The sequence below is a fragment of the Chelonia mydas genome, chromosome 5 (genome assembly GCF_015237465.2).
Source record: "Chelonia mydas isolate rCheMyd1 chromosome 5, rCheMyd1.pri.v2, whole genome shotgun sequence".
Lineage (NCBI taxonomy): Eukaryota > Metazoa > Chordata > Testudines > Cheloniidae > Chelonia > Chelonia mydas.
In genome coordinates, this window is record NC_051245.2 from 12,333,021 (window position 1) to 12,348,937 (window position 15,917).

Sequence of the window (15,917 nt, forward strand, 5' to 3'; positions counted from 1 at the left end):
GACCTGTCCCTGACTTTTCACTAAAAAATACCCTAAGGGAAGACTAATAGTCAGAGTGATGCTGGGATTGATCTCCGGCAGCCACTCCAGCCCACTGCTGCTCCAGTCCCAGTGGGGCAGCCCCGGGGTTGACCACCCCTGCTCCAGCAGCAGTGGGGCTGACCCAACCCCTGCTGCTGCTCCAGTGGCCCCGGGGCTGACAGCTTCTCCAGCCCTGCCCTGGAAGTAGTCACGGAGGTCCCGAAAAGTCACAGAATCCATGACCTCTGTGACAGAATTGTATTCTTAGCCTTTGGTTTCGATGGGGGTAGGATTTCACCCAAAAGAAACTACTCACATTCTTAAACTTATGCTCATGCTTAAGTGCTTTGCTGGATCAGGGCCAAACCAGAAACAAATATTTCTGGTTTGGATTAGTTTCCCTTTCATTTTTCAGTTGAATTCCTTTTTCTTCTCTTATTACCAAGCTTCCTATCCATCTCTTCAGGAAGGAAACTGCATAACACGCAAAGTTTGGTGTTTCTTTGAACCACTCTCACATGTTTTCCAACACATACAGGATAATATAGGAAAGGCAGAGTGGAACATGAATATACACATGCTGGTAATGTAAGACATGCAAGACAGTTGACTGCTAGAGACAAGGTAAGAGAAAGCCAGGCAAGCATTCTCTTTGATAGATCTCTCTGCAAACGTAACTAGAGATGGCACCAAACCAGAACTCCCAACTTCCCCTCTCTCCAGCACAAATTATGGGAAAGTTTACATTCAGATCTTAATGCAATCCCAAACTCCATTGCTTCTCTATAATGGGCCAAAACAAGAACACCCCCAAACCTTCAGGAACTTTGGATTCCTAACCCAACTTCAGAGCTTAGTTCCATCCATTCATAAAGTGCATAGGATTTGAGCAAGTATTTTCAAAATACGTGCCTTCTCAATCAGAGCACTGCTTCCTAAATTCTTACCTGGGTGACAAAGGAGATTTCTTGCCTAGACCAATAACACCCAATATTCCAGACATCAGTCTCTCTTCAGCCAGCTGATTCTGCCTGCCCTGTATTGAGAGCAATATCCGGATGACTGATTCAATCAGGACGGTGTCATTCTGCTCCGTTTGGAGTAAGGATAACTGCAGGGCTTTATGCCACCAGAGAAACAGCTTTGCCTCTTCCTTCACTGAGCTTTTGGTAGATGAAAGAACAATGCTTAGAAACTGATCTTCCTTCTCTTCCAACATCTCTTAAGCCTGTGGTACTGCGAAGTGTCCCTGTGCCCACCAGCCCAGTGAGGTGTTTAGTTGACAAGTTTGTGAAGGACATTTAGATACACTAGTCTTTATGCTGGAATAACTCCAGTGAAATATGGGCTTGATGTAGAAGTTAAAGGGGGAGGTTCAAAGGCCTGTATTATGTAGGAGGTCAAACTAGACTATCACAATGACTCCTTCTGCCCTTAAATTTATTAATAAATGGTATAAAATCTGGTGTAACAGACTGGTGAGTCAGGCCCATTGTTCTTTGATCTTGGCTTTGTTTACAGGTATTTGATTCTCTGGGAAGCAGTAGATTTTGTGTTTTAACCATGATTTTAAAACTTTCCACTTCACTGTACAGCAGTGGAAACACTGAAGGCGTCTGCTGAGCAAGGCACACAGCACAAGTTCCTCTGTGGATATTTTTAAAGATTGTTTTAAAACCAAACTGTCTGAGGTCACACCCAAGGTTAATGAACTCAGATATTCCACCGAAAGCATCAGCACAAGATATCTGCACCAGGCAGTGCTCCAATAACGTCTACCCAGTCCTTCTACCACCAAAAACCCTGCAGCAATCTTGGAGCAAGCTTTTAGCATTGGAGAAGGTACCAAAACAGCCTTTTCTAGAGTGCTGTCTTTCCCCACTTTGGCAATCAAGTGAATAGAGCTGGAGGATACTACAGTCATCAGACAGCCAAGAGATCTGAATTGCAAACAGGAGAGCATACATCTTCCTAACAAGACTTTTTAATCAAGAAAATTTTGCCCCTATTGCCACTGAAACGTAGAGGCCTTTACCAGCCAATAGATTTGCTACATTCTGGATAGAACTGTTGATCAGCATGTAATACTTGCTAGTGCATTATACACCAGCACTATTTGTATTTTAATAAATAGCACTTTACAGCTTCAAAGCTCTTTACAAACAACAGTCAATTCTCATCACACTCCTTCCTGTTCGGTTTAATCTATGTTTTACAGGGATGCAGGGACATGAAGACCTCCACTTTCAAAAAGTGCCCACCAGTACTGGGTGCCCAGTTGGAAATACTCAGGCCTGAATTTTTTCCCCCAAAGTTCCTGTATTAGCTTCAGGACCTTATAAAAAAATCAGGCCCCAAGCATCTCACATTGAACACTGAGGGCAGGTCTTCACTACCCACCGGATCGGTGGGTAATGATCGATTTATCGCGTCTTGTCTAGACGTGATAAATCAATCCCCGAACGTGCGCCCCGTCGACCCCAGAACTCCAACTTGCGAGAGGCGGAAGCGGAGTCGACGGGGGAGTGGCGGCGATCGACTCGCCTCCATCTTCACGGCCAGGTAAGTCGACCTAAGATACGCAATTTCAGCTATGCGAATCGCGTAGCTGAAGTCAACGTATCTTAGGTTGACCCACACCCTAGTGTAGACCAGGGCTGAGAATGTAACATATTCCAAATTAGTGGATATCTGAAAATGTAGGCCAAGGTGACTTGCTCAAGAAACAGTAGCAGAGCTGGAATTAGAAAGCCTGGAGTATAGTCCTATACCAGAAAGAATGACTGTACTGAATCAAACTTTAAATACCTTGGATACACTTGCTCTAGCCATTTGCCAAGAGTTAGCAGCATTTTCATTTCATTGGTCAGAGTCTGCTCAGTGTTTAAACGCTGCAGCATGTAGACATAAAGGGTCAGGTAGCTTCCCAAGGATAAACATTCCTGCAGAAATTCTTCCATTGTGAGTTCAGGAACTTGAAGGGAGGCAAGTATAGGGCCCCAGCCTAAATCCTGGTTGAGAGGAAATTCTTAAAACAAAGGGAGAGACGAGAATACAGAAAGGACAGGACGTTAAAACAGTTTTAGGACAAGGTAAAGCATTTGATCTAACCTGCTTGATTATGTTCCTTTCAATTAAGTAATTCATACTTTGGCAGGTATTTTCCAAATCATCAGTTTGTCAGAGAATCATGGAGGTTAAAGATGGAAAACACCTATTAGGTTATCTCGTCCATCTCCATACAACCAAGTACATTTGCTGGTGTTACAGCAGTATTAATTTTATAAGTCCCAGTGATAGGACTTCAAACACTTCCCTTGGGCGGGCTAAAATCTTACAGAATTGACGGGGGCAGAAATAGATATATAGTTCCATAGAAATCACTCCAAAAACCTACACAATTTGAGAGAGAACATGATCCTCTCTACATGGTTTCTTATAACCATCCCACAGAATTCTACCAAACATCATAAAATTTGTATTAAATTTTACATGACTGTTTTTAAAATCTATCCTTTTCTATTAAATTCTGTATGACTTTTCCATAAAAGGATGGACTAGAATACATAGAAAGAGTCATTTTTAATTCCCCTCAGCTAGAAAGAGAGAGTAGCCATCAGGTAAATCCAGACAGTATCAGAAAGTGATGTGTGGATGGAAACAACTCTAAGAAATCATTACATTAAGACTGTAAAACATACAACCAAAGAAATTCAAAAATAAGCAACAACACTGTCCATAGCCTACTTGACTGTGTATAGGTATTACTGCAGATACGTACACGGAGCACAGTAAGTAACATCAACAACGTACTTCAGGAAAGAAGGTCTGATTATGAAATTAAAACCAAGTGAAAGCTATTACTGAGTAGCCTGAGGCTATAAGGAGCTCTAAGCTAGCAATTAATTAGTGGACATTTCAAGGGTGATCTTTAATGTTAGCTCAGAACTTGGCATAAGTGACAGAATGAGAGGTTCTCTCTTACCTTCATTAAAGTAAGCTGTAATACAAGCTTCCGTAGTCTCCGCCATATGTCTGACCGAGGCCATGCTCTGGCATGCTGCTGTTAACAGGGGCATCACTAGCAAGCCATGCACTTTGGTGTAGATCCAGTTTTGTAAGATACCCCGTAGCGACTCTGCTGTTGTGATGCTAGCATTATTCATCATCATCAGCGCTTCTGAAAAGAGACTACTGAGGGCCATATGACGCGTTTGCATATCCATATCTGAAAGTCAAAGAAAAAAATATCAGTAAGAATAAGTCAGGTGTGAAAATAAAATGAAAGAAGGGAGGAGGGATGGTCCTGTGTTTAAGGCACTGGACTGGGACTCAGGAGATCTGGGTTCAATTCTTGCCACTGCAATAGCCTTCCTGTATGACCCTGAACAAGCCACTTATTCACTGTGTGCCTCAGTTCTACATCTATAAAAAGGAGATGATAATCCTTCCTAAGAATCCACTTTGTCTTGCCGAATTAGACATTTCAGGCTAGGCCCTACAACTATATACTTGTACAGTACCTCACTCTAACAGAGTCCTGATCTCAGCTGGGGCCTCTACGTGCTACTATTATTTAAGGGGGAGGAGGGGCGGACATTTACTGGGCTACCACTCAACCCAACTTGGTTATAAAATAAAGTTAATGAACACCTTATAGCTGTTTGATCACTTCAAATATGACCAGAGGAGTCCTAGAGATTTTAGCAGTCCCACGGCATTTCCCAAAATACTAGATTATTCAGATAATCTTGCCAACCTAAGCAGCTGAACCCCTCGCTTCATATTCAGACCCTGAATCTCTTTTCATAATGCCTATTCTATTTCATAGGGACCCTTTAAACAGCAACCACTTAAAACAATTTTCTTTAAAGCAATTTAAACATGTAATTATAATGCTTAGTTCTTATAATCCTTATCTAAAGATGGCACTTTTCACAATTTAATTCAACAATTTACATTACTAAATGGAAATTAAGTATTTTAATACTATTTTTATAAACTGAATAACTAACTCATTAATCTTCACAGCCCGCTGCAAGGAAGTATTACTGTCACCATAGTTCAAATGGTGAAATGGAGGCTAAGAAGTTAAATGACTTTGCCAAAGCCACAGCCACTTAGACCCGGCTGTAAAAATTTTTACCAGACACCTAAGGAACCAAATGATGACCAAAAAAAGAGAGAATTCCATATGAGCAAGGCCCTGGGGCAATGCTCTTGTGAGAAGTCTGGCCCTCCCCACCCCAGCTGCTGTGAAGTGGGAATGTGCTGTCATTGGATGCTGCTAAGGGAGCTGCACCTTTCCCCCCGCCCACCTCCAGCCAGCTTCTAACTAGCAAGTGTCTGACAAAGCTGATACATGACAACATGCTGTTCAGCTGCTAAAAGGAGGGCTCTTCCACCACCCGTTCCAAATCGCCTACACCCAAGAACCTTCTTTCGTTTGGCTGATCATAGAATCATAGAATATCAGGGTTGGAAGGGACCTCAGGAGGTCATCTAGTCCAACCCCCTGCTCAAAGCAGGACCAATCCCCAATTAAATCATCCCAGCCCGGGCTTTGTCAAGCCTGACCTTAAAAACTTCTAAGGAAGGAGATTCCACCACCTCCCTAGGTAACGCATTCCAGCGTTTCACCACCCTCCTAGTGAAAAAGTTTTTCCTAATATCCAACCTAAACCTCCCCCACTGCAACTTGAGACCATTACTCCTTGTCCTGTCCTCTTCTACCACTGAGAATAGTCTAGAACCATCCTCTCTGGAACCACCTCTCAGGTAGTTGAAAGCAGCTATCAAATCCCCCCTCATTCTTCTCTTCCGCAGACTAAACAATCCCAGTTCCCTCAGCCTCTCCTCATAAGTCATGTGTTCCAGACCCCTAATCATTTTTGTTGCTCTTCGCTGGACTCTCTCCAATTTATCCACATCCTTCTTGTAGTGTGGGGCCCAAAACTGGACACAGTACTCCAGATGAGGCCTCACCAATGCCGAATAGAGGGGGACGATCACGTCCCTCGATCTGCTCGCTATGCCCCTACTTATACATCCCAAAATGCCATTGGCCTTTTCGGCAACAAGGGCACACTGCTGACTCATATCCAGCTTCTCGTCCACTGTCACCCCTAGGTCCTTTTCCGCAGAAAAGGATGAGTGTGAGAGGGAATTCTCTCCCCTTCAGCTGTGTGAGAGCGCATACGTGTTCTTCAAAACCAAGGTACTTTCCAAGGGACATTCATTACATGGTCAATAAATCCTCAGAGGTCCAATGCCCATCTCAGAAAGATCGCATGTATTGTAAATGCATGAAATAGTTCAAAAATTATCTGTATATGTAACTAGCCTAACTCTATAAATAATATGTTTTGACAACTGTAAAAAACATGACATTTCCTTCAAACCAACCTGGAGGGTTAAAGATGACAATATCGTCTAAGAGCTTTGACATTTCTTGTTCCAATACCGAAAGAGTTATTTTTCCATTTTGTTCCAGGGTGATGAGAAACTGAACCACCTGGTGAATGTATGCTTGGCATTTTAGTGTTGCATCCTATTAAAATTTAAAAGAGTTGGCACACTTAGCTCTATTCTCATGGACCAGATGACCACATGACACATCACAACCTCAACAAGACAACTAGAAGAGGATCAAGAACAGTCCAGAGGAACTGCCAGTCATACTTACAAGATGTACACGACTATCGGAAGAAGCGCCAAAGCCTGCAGAAACTTTTAAGAGTTTCACTATCAGTTCAGCTGCAGAATCCTTGGCTAAGATGATGGAAGGAGGATAGTGGCTGCTAAAGTAGCTGATGACGCTTTGATAAGATGCAATGCGCACAAGTTGCCATGGAAGAGAGCTGGTCTGCCCAAGAAGGTTAATCAGTGGCGATTCCTGAAGTTAAAAAAACCAAATTACTTTTTAAATTCCTTTCTATGAACACTCACAATACTAAATATTGGAAACTAATGGAGAGATCAATCCACAATGTTTAGATTAGAGATGCAGAGTGTAATAAAAAAGCCACCAAACAGCTGACTGCTAGCAGTGTGGCTTTAATAGTTCATTGTACTAAAATAATACTCATTGTATTCGTACGTACTATTGGTATTCCAGTGGCATCTGAAAGCCCCAACCAAAATTAGCAGGTCAATGTGTTGGCACAATAAGATGGTCCTTGCCATGAACAGAGCTTCAATCTAAACACATAGGAAACTGTAAGAGGGCAAACGGACGAACAGAGACATGACCTGACTTCCCTAAGGTCACACCGGTCAGATAACATATGTCAGTGGCAGAGGCGGGAACAGAACCCAGGTGTCCCATCGTTTGGTCACACACACACACACACACACTCTCATGCTCTCTTTCTCTCTCAACGTCTTCCCTCCTCCCACCTACGAAATTCCAAAAACATTCCACTCCAAGAAAGCTGCAGCCACAAAGGTTCTCCTAATACAATGGAACTTTCCAAAGTTAGTTCATTGTGAATTTACTTATAAATCAGAATGACTGAATATTCCTATGTTTCTCAGTTGCAGTTAACTCAGTACAATCTAATACCCTAATGACCTGGAAATAACCCAAATGAAATCAGATGGACAAGAATGTTACAATTATAATTTTAATACAGATCTAACAATTCAGCCATGTTGGGTCCATTTTAGGACACTCTCAGGAACAAAGGACTCAAATCAGAACTTGTCATTCAGGTAAAGAAGTCACAGGAAAGTTCTAAGGGGAGAAAATAGTTCAGATGCTAATGAACCTTACTCTAATGGGTTATACACCGAGCCCCCTGGAGGTGGGAGGAAAAGCTTTTTGGGGGTGTCACTCATTATACACAAGTGTATCTCAATCCATGAAAGGATCTTCCCGCTTATCTAAACTGGTTAAAAGACAGGGAACGAAGGGTAGGAATAAATGGTAAATTTTTAAAATGGAGAGGGGTAACTAGCGGTGTTCCCCAAGGGTCAGTCCTAGGACCAATCCTATTCAACTTATTCATAAATGATCTGGAGAAAGGGGTAAACAGCGAGGTGGCAAAGTTTGCAGACGATACTAAACTGCTCAAGATAGTTAAGACCAAAGCAGACTGTGAAGAACTTCAAAAAGATCTCACAAAACTAAGTGACTGGGCAACAAAATGGCAAATGAAATTTAATGTGGATAAATGTAAAGTAATGCACATTGGAAAAAATAACCCCAACTCTACATACAATAAGATGGGGGCTAAATTAGCTACAACTACTCAGGAGCAAGATCTTGGAGTCATCGTGGATAGTTCTCTGATGACAGGTGGAATAAGCTCAGCCAGAGGCAGCTGGTTACAAAAATATTCAGATGGTGCTGCAATCTCTGCCCAATGAGGAGCCACAGCCAATGTCAACCTGGCACAGAGACGAATCAGGCCTTGGGAACGCTGTATCACCCTGACCTGTTGCTATAGTTACATAGCCTCTCCATGTGTATGTTCAGAAGGGAAGGGAGAGTTTTATGGTAAGAAATAAATATTTGTAGAAGCAGCTATATGGAGGAGGCTATACATATTATTCCAGGAAATGTAAAGAATGCTGATGACTGATTCAATTTGCTTATATCATGCTATAAAAGTACAGAATCAGAGTGTATCTGGGTTTAAACAGGATGCTGATTGTTTTATGCTCCTTGGCAATTATGTCTGGGTTCCTGCACCACAGGTTTAGGTCTTTGCTTAATACTGTTCTCCAGTTTTGAACAGCCCTAGGCTGATCAGGGATAGATGCAGATGTGGGCAGCAGCAGTTCAAGCTAATTGTACTTAAGTATCATACAGGAAAATGAAAAGAGCTCCTATAGATTTTTACATGGGGGAGAAGGGCAGCCTCTCTAGGAAGAGCCTTCCATGGCTATTAGGGAAGGATCACCTGGAGGAGTGAGATAAAGACTCAGTGGTGGGGACAGGTGTGTTTAGGTGGAGGGATAGCTCAGTGGTTTGAGCATTGGCCTGCTAAACCCAAGGTTGTGAGGTCAATCCTTGAGGGGGCCATTTAGGGATCTGGGGCAAAAATTGGGGATTGGTCCTGCTTTGAGCAGGGGGTTGGACTAGATGATTTCCTGAGGTCCCTTCCAACCCTGATAGCCTGAGTTTATTTGGTTTTTTACAACCCCTAGAAAGTCACTGGAGGCTCAGTTGCAGCTAGATCACTGCTACTTACAACCACTTCCTACGCCAGGACAACTTCCCCTTAAGCAATACACAAAACATTACTATGCTTTCAAATCTCTTAGCTGTACTCCAGGGAGGGCTGTTTATTACATTTAGGAGTAGCACACGTCTGTTAATCATTCCCTGCTTGAGAAAATACAGCAGCCTGCTTCCTTGTAGAGGGCTGACTCCTCATTAGAAAGGCCTGGAACCAGATATATCTATCTGGATTCATCTAACATGTCTCCCCTCTCCCCAAGCTCTGGATGCATTTACATTAAAAACTGTAAAATTCAATTCACAGAGAGGTCATCATGCCACATGCAACACAGTATAGAAGTCCAGTCTGAATTAAACTGAAACAACATAGCTAAGGGTATTTTCAGTCCTTATTCTCACAGAAAGGCCCTAACCAGTGAAATGTTCTTATTTACAGGGGCCATGGGGAGCAGGGTGAAGCAATAATTTTATTTAATACACCAGGGTAAATCAGGCTCTTCACATGAAGATATCCCACTGTGGGCACTGGAAAGCTACCTCAAAAGAGGGAAGTGATCCAGTGGTTAGGGCAACTGGGCTGGGACTTGGGTAACCTGGCTACAAGTCCCTGTTCCACTAAACACTTCCTGTGTGATCTTTGTGCCTCAGTTGCCCATCTGTAAAATGGGCATAATAGCACTTCCCTGCGTTTTGAAAGGATATTATGCTAAAGGGAACCATATATATCTTAAAAGAAAAGGAGGACTTGTGGCACCTTAGAGACTAACAAATTTATTTGAGCATAAGCTTTTGTGAGCTACAGCTCACTTCATCTGATGGAGTCCATATATATCTGTTGTGACAGTGACAGACCAGATGCCAGCTCAGGTCAGAGCCAGGTTAATTCGCTTGTGTATTAGCATAGATCAAAGTGATTGCTAAATGTATGAACGTATTTGGTGTTTAAACATAATGAAAATGAATGGGTCGTTACTTGCATAGTTTTCAATCATTTGTGTCCTGTTATAATGTAATAGCAAACATTTACATAATATATACACCTGTAACTAAAGCCATGTGAAAAGCAAATGAAGAGCTTTATCATCAGAAAAAAGACTAATTTCAAAGCACATGGTCAGTGTGTATGATGGCCTGAGGTCAAATAGACTCAAAATGCATTCCTCACTGCCCATCAACTTGGAGTCGGCGAAGGGCACCGAGTGGCTATTGCAGGAGAGCGCGCGGCAAGACCAGCACCCATGGTAGGACATGACTCTGGAACACAGCACAAGTTCACTGGTATTCAGAAATACTTCAATTCCTACACCACAACAGGGAGAAGGAATTATGTAATAGCTACATACGCAAGCATTGCCATGATCATCTTATATTTCAAGCTAAAGCCTACAAAACAAACTTCAACAGTGACGGAAAAATAGTGGTTGCTGGCATGTGTGTTAGTGTTGGACCTTATATTGCAAAGGAAACAGGAGTTAATGTACTATTATGTACAGTTCAACAAAACAAACAAAACATCAAAGGAAAAGCCCACATTGGGTAGCGACACTGTGGCTTGCTGTCTGTGAGAAGAAGCTGTAAGTCTGGATTCAAGGAAAGCTCCTTCATCTCTGGACTGTTTGGACTCTTACAGGGAAGTGTACCAGATGCAAAAGTAGAGATCCCCAGAAATCACCTGGGTACCCTGAAAAGACTTTGGGAAACTGGCAGTTTATTACATCATTGCCACCATTTGGAATTACTCAATGTACTTATATTTTACCTGCTTTAACCTTTTAATAACTCTCATTTCCTTTTCTTAGCTAGTAAAACTGTACTTAGTTTACTATAGAAATTGGCTACCAGCATTGTCTTTGGTGTGAGATCTAGAGTACCAGTTGATCTGGGCTGTGCCTTGGGACTGGGAGCAACCTGATGTGGTGTGATTTTTGGTCTGAGTGAACTTGTATCACAAAGTTCAGTTTGTCTCGGTGGCAAGACAGACTGGACAGTCTGAAGGGACTGTCTGTGACTCCATGGAAAGACTAGTGTAGTAATCCAGGAGTTCCCATTTGTCAGTGGGTTGTGGTGAAATCTAATTATAGAAAACACCAGCAGTTTGGGCTGTCTGTCCTCTTTTTTGACAGTTTGCCCTGAGACAGGCACTCACAGCTGAGAGCCACTCCAGACAGCGTGACATACGTATCTAAGATAGACAGACCCCCCAATGGATCCAGGTTTGGATGTAGTTCATGGAATTTCTTACACCAGTGTGCTGCAGCTCAGGCAGGCCTTAGATATGATACACTTGCTTGCCTGATAATGGCAAACACCATAGAGATTAATGGATGCAAGGTATATTTCTGTAAACCTGACGGACCACTCTGTCAACAGCCTATCAGACACATTGTCTGGCCTCAACCATTAATATGGTGGCTTCTAATTGCCATCTCCACATATGTCATCTGCATAGGTCCCCGTAAGCACACAGAAATCTTAGCATTCTAAGCTTTGTTTACGTTTGTGACAAACCCAAGGCAATCTGATCCATCTCTGAACCTTTTCAAAATTACCTCTTTGCTTATAAGCTGCTCCTCCTTTGCCAACAGGACTACCATATAGAGCAAGCAGACAATCATATGGTGTGTTTCAGGATGGGGCTTGGGATTCCAGGCATCAGACAGGACGCTGACCCAGTTTACATCACATAAAACAGAACCCAAGAAAATGAAACAACTCTTTGGGCTGCCTCTTTCAACCTAGGAGAAAAGAGACAGGCACCTTTATTTATTTAGATTTAAATAACTAAAAAGACACTGTCCATAGCTTTAGGCACCCTAGCATCATTAATAAAGCAATTCAATCTCCGCAGCTTTAAATAATCCATTCAACAGGACCTCAGATCAGCCAGTCATCTACTAGAATTCCCTTCTACCCCTTCATTATAAAGAAAGCATAACCTTCAGCCCTCCCAAAACCCCAGTCAAAGAAATGTCTTTCGCAGTAGACTAAATTCAGACCATTTCAAATGCAGGGGCAATATTCAGGCTATTGTGGACTTTCAGTTGAAAAACTGCAACTGGCTTTTCTCTCTTTGGGGAAGACCGAAAAATTCTGTAACAATTTTAGACATGCATGGACAATGCAACACTGACAGGAAGGCAGTAAAGGCCTTGGAGGAAAGATTCTGGAGTTCCACTACCATATGTACTACAATTTTAGGGTGCAAATCAGAAGCAGTCAACTAGAAAATGGAAGTACGGTGATCATCATTTTAGTTAGCAAAAAACTGGTTTATAATTCACTGATTGATACTTCACACATTGTCTCTATATTGATACGTATTTTCCAAAATGTCATGTTAATTATGCATTATAAACCCAAAGTGACTGAGAAGTCAACTTTTTGGGAAAGGTTCAGTACATTACCAAAATAAACACTAATTTGATTAATATTCTTTCTCAAGCTCACTACTTGTCTAGAAATTCATTTATAAGCTGTCCTCGGCGCAAATGCCTAAAAGCCTAGAGCCAAGCTGACAAAATCATTCTTAGAAACTTTAATACCTCACTGCATGGTGACAATGGCTAGGCAGCTGGTATGCTGTGGCCACTGCCCATCATGCTGCCATGGAAGAACTGGGCTCAATTGCTGATGGACCATGCACATCCTGTGACACTTTGTGCAAGTCACTACGTTTTTCAGTTTCCCATCTGTAAAATGGGGATAATAGCACTGCCCTACCTCACCACGAGGTTGAGGATAAGAACAGCCATACTGGGTCAGACCAAGTATCCTGTATTCCAGCAGTGGCCAATGCCAGGCGCCCCAGAGGGAATGAACAGAACAGGTAATCAACAAGTGATCCATCCCGTCTCCCATTCCCAGCTTCCGGCAAACAGAAGCTAGGGACATCAACCCTGCCCATCCTGGCTAATAGCCACTGATGGACCTATCCTCCATGAATTTATCTAGTTCTTTTTTCAACCCTGTTATAGTCTTGGCCTTCACAACATCCTCTGGCAAGGAATTCTACAGGTTGACTGTGTGTTGTGTGAAAATATACTTCCTTTTGTTTGTTTTAAACCTGCTGCCTATTAATTTCACTTGGTGAAGCCTAGTTCTTGTGTTATGAGAAGGAGTAAATAACACTTCCTTATTTACTTCCTCCACATCAGTCATGATTTTATAGACCTCTATCATATACCCTCTTAGTCGTCTCTTTTCCAAGCTGAAAAGTCCCAGTCTTATTAATCTCTCCTCATATGGCAGCTGTTCCATACCCGTAAACATTTTTGTTGCCCTTTTCTGAACCTTTTCCCATTTCAATAATCTTTTTTGAGACGGAGTGACCACATCTGCACACACTATTCAAGATGTGGGCGTACCATGGATTAATATAGAGGCAATATGATATTTTCTCTATCCTATTATCTATCCCTTTCTTAATGATTCCCAACATTCTGTTCACTTTTTTGACTAACGCTGCACACTGAGTGGATGTTTTCAGACTGTGATGCTCAGACACCATAAGCTCAGATAGTACCACTGAGGGCCATACATCAATGTAACTGAATCCCACAGCAGTAGTATTGTACTGATAAATTATTATAGTATTAATAATTATAAATAATATATTGTAAACCCTCAGATTCTACAATATACCTAATTGATGTACTCTGGCTAAATAACCTGCAGCGGACATCCATTTAATTTCAAAGACGGAATTAACTAAAGTATAAATGGTCTTATTTCAATACGCATTAGGTGCTTACTTTAAAGAATTCTTCCATGAGCATCTGATCTGGGTGCATCTCTCTCCATGGAAGTCTGCTGAATTCAGCATGGAAAGTATAGAGAATGAATTCTGGCATTTTGGGGCCTGTGCATGAGTTACAATAATGCATCAGATGTAACCAGAGAGCCCCGTGGTAGCCTGGCAACAACTTATCTAGATTAAAAGGAAAACAGCCCATTTAAAACACAACTCCAGGGAAACCTAGCCAAACATGGACAAATCTGACTATAAAGGGGACACACACACACACACACACACACACTCACTCACTCTACAAGTTCTTCCATGGACATAACATTCAAAGAAAAAAGGACAATTTTCTAAGCTTTGTTTATTTCAATCTATCACTCAGGTGCTTCTTCTCCTGAACATCGCTCACTCTGAAAAAGTTAACTGGACAATAAGGGTCGTGATCAGGGATCCTAGAAATCCATGTTTTTCCGTGGCAAAAGGAATTTGCATTTTTAAAAAGAATCTTTAGTTTTTACATTTTGTGAACAAATAAAACCATATTAACTATTAACTACATTTTACTGAAAGTACCAGTGTCACTTATTCAATGCGCACAACCTCCCCCTCTTGGGGTTGATTTTTGAATGCACTTTAAATTTACATAGCTAAACATACTCCAATAAACTGCTTCAGGCATATAGAGGTTACTCAATGGCATGTAGGGGTTTGTGTTTTAATGCATCTCAAATTTCACTTCAGCCTCCAGATGCGAGTAATTAAAGTTATGAAAAAAATGCCCAAAACTTTAAAAAAAAAAATCACCCCTAAAGACCACGTCACTGAGTTTGGCAAGGAGAAATTTCATGGGGATGGTAATGTGCTGTTCTGAACTGCACGCAGCAAGGCTGTAGGTTACATTCAAAGGCAGACAGTTGTAGAACACATGGAAAGCGCTAAACTGAATGAAAAGAAACAAAAACAAGAAGCTGAAACAGCAGGGCCATCAGCAGTAAAGAAACAATGCACTGTGAGTGGAACATTCCAACGGTTTACAACTGAAATATATCAATCAAACATCGTGTTCTACTGATCCCTAGCCACAATATATATAGATAACTATACATATTGTGGCTAGGGAAACTAAAGTTCAGCATTTCGTTTTAATTGCAGAAAAACACAGATTTTTATGTTTTTCTTCTTGGGAAACTTTGGGTTTTTATCATGGAAAACTAGGATCCCTGCTTATAAACCACTTCTTTCTGTAAGTAGTGAACTCGTTCTGTGCATCCTTACAAAACTGTTAAAGAATTTGGAAACCATCAAAGGCATCACAACGTATTTTTGTTTCATATCTATTGTCACCAGTCTGAGCTCAGCGCAGCCACCCCAAGTTATTACCGTGTGATGGCTGTTTAGTGGCCTATGTAGTATGAATTAGTGGTGACAGTTCCATTGCTGGTGGATAAGCATTTACATGTACATAAAAACCACCATGACAAATGGCAACACTGTTTGCAATCTCAACAGCCACGTCTAAGAATGGATGAGCCTGGAGATTAGGTTGCCCCTCCAGGTTAGGGGTTGAGACACATTAGCAGGCTAATGACAGGAAGGTTACAGTCCGGGCAGTAGCAGTACATGGGTACTGTTGATAAATGGAGGAGGCAAATATTCAGGATGGTCAGTCAGGCACCCTTCGTCAGCAGTAGTTACACACAAAGTTTTGAAACAAACAAAACCCCTATTTTGCCTAGAGCTGTTGCCATCTATTCTGTGGCTATGTAACTGGGATATCCTTGTAAGATACCACGGAGTTACAGTTCAGGCCCAGCAGTACCCGTATGCATGTGCCTTGTAGCCCCAGCCCACACCCAAGACCTCTCTCACCCCCAGTGGCTTGCCAGGAATCCTAGAACATGGAAGACTAATCGCTCAAACCCTGCCCAAAGCCCTTCTCACTCCCAGCCCTCAACCAATGATAAC

General features: G+C 41.9%; 1 protein-coding gene across 3 annotated transcripts in view; it reads right to left on the reverse strand.

Moving 5' to 3' along the window:
* The window catches only part of EPG5 (ectopic P-granules autophagy protein 5 homolog), an 83,175-nt gene that overhangs the window by 4,985 nt on the left and 62,273 nt on the right, over positions 1-15,917 (reverse strand). For 2 of the 3 annotated variants that reach the window (XM_037902463.2, XM_043547441.1), the window contains 7 exons: positions 13,960-14,135; positions 11,758-11,943; positions 6,707-6,916; positions 6,427-6,571; positions 4,007-4,249; positions 2,830-3,049; positions 969-1,184 (listed from right to left, as the gene is read on the reverse strand). In XM_037902463.2, the coding sequence (XP_037758391.1) occupies positions 969-1,184; positions 2,830-3,049; positions 4,007-4,249; positions 6,427-6,571; positions 6,707-6,916; positions 11,758-11,943; positions 13,960-14,135 (1,396 nt within the window). Of the gene's footprint in view, positions 1-968; positions 1,185-2,829; positions 3,050-4,006; positions 4,250-6,426; positions 6,572-6,706; positions 6,917-11,757; positions 11,944-13,959; positions 14,136-15,917 lie in introns of those variants that run through there. The other variant, XM_037902464.2, reaches the window with a different exon arrangement.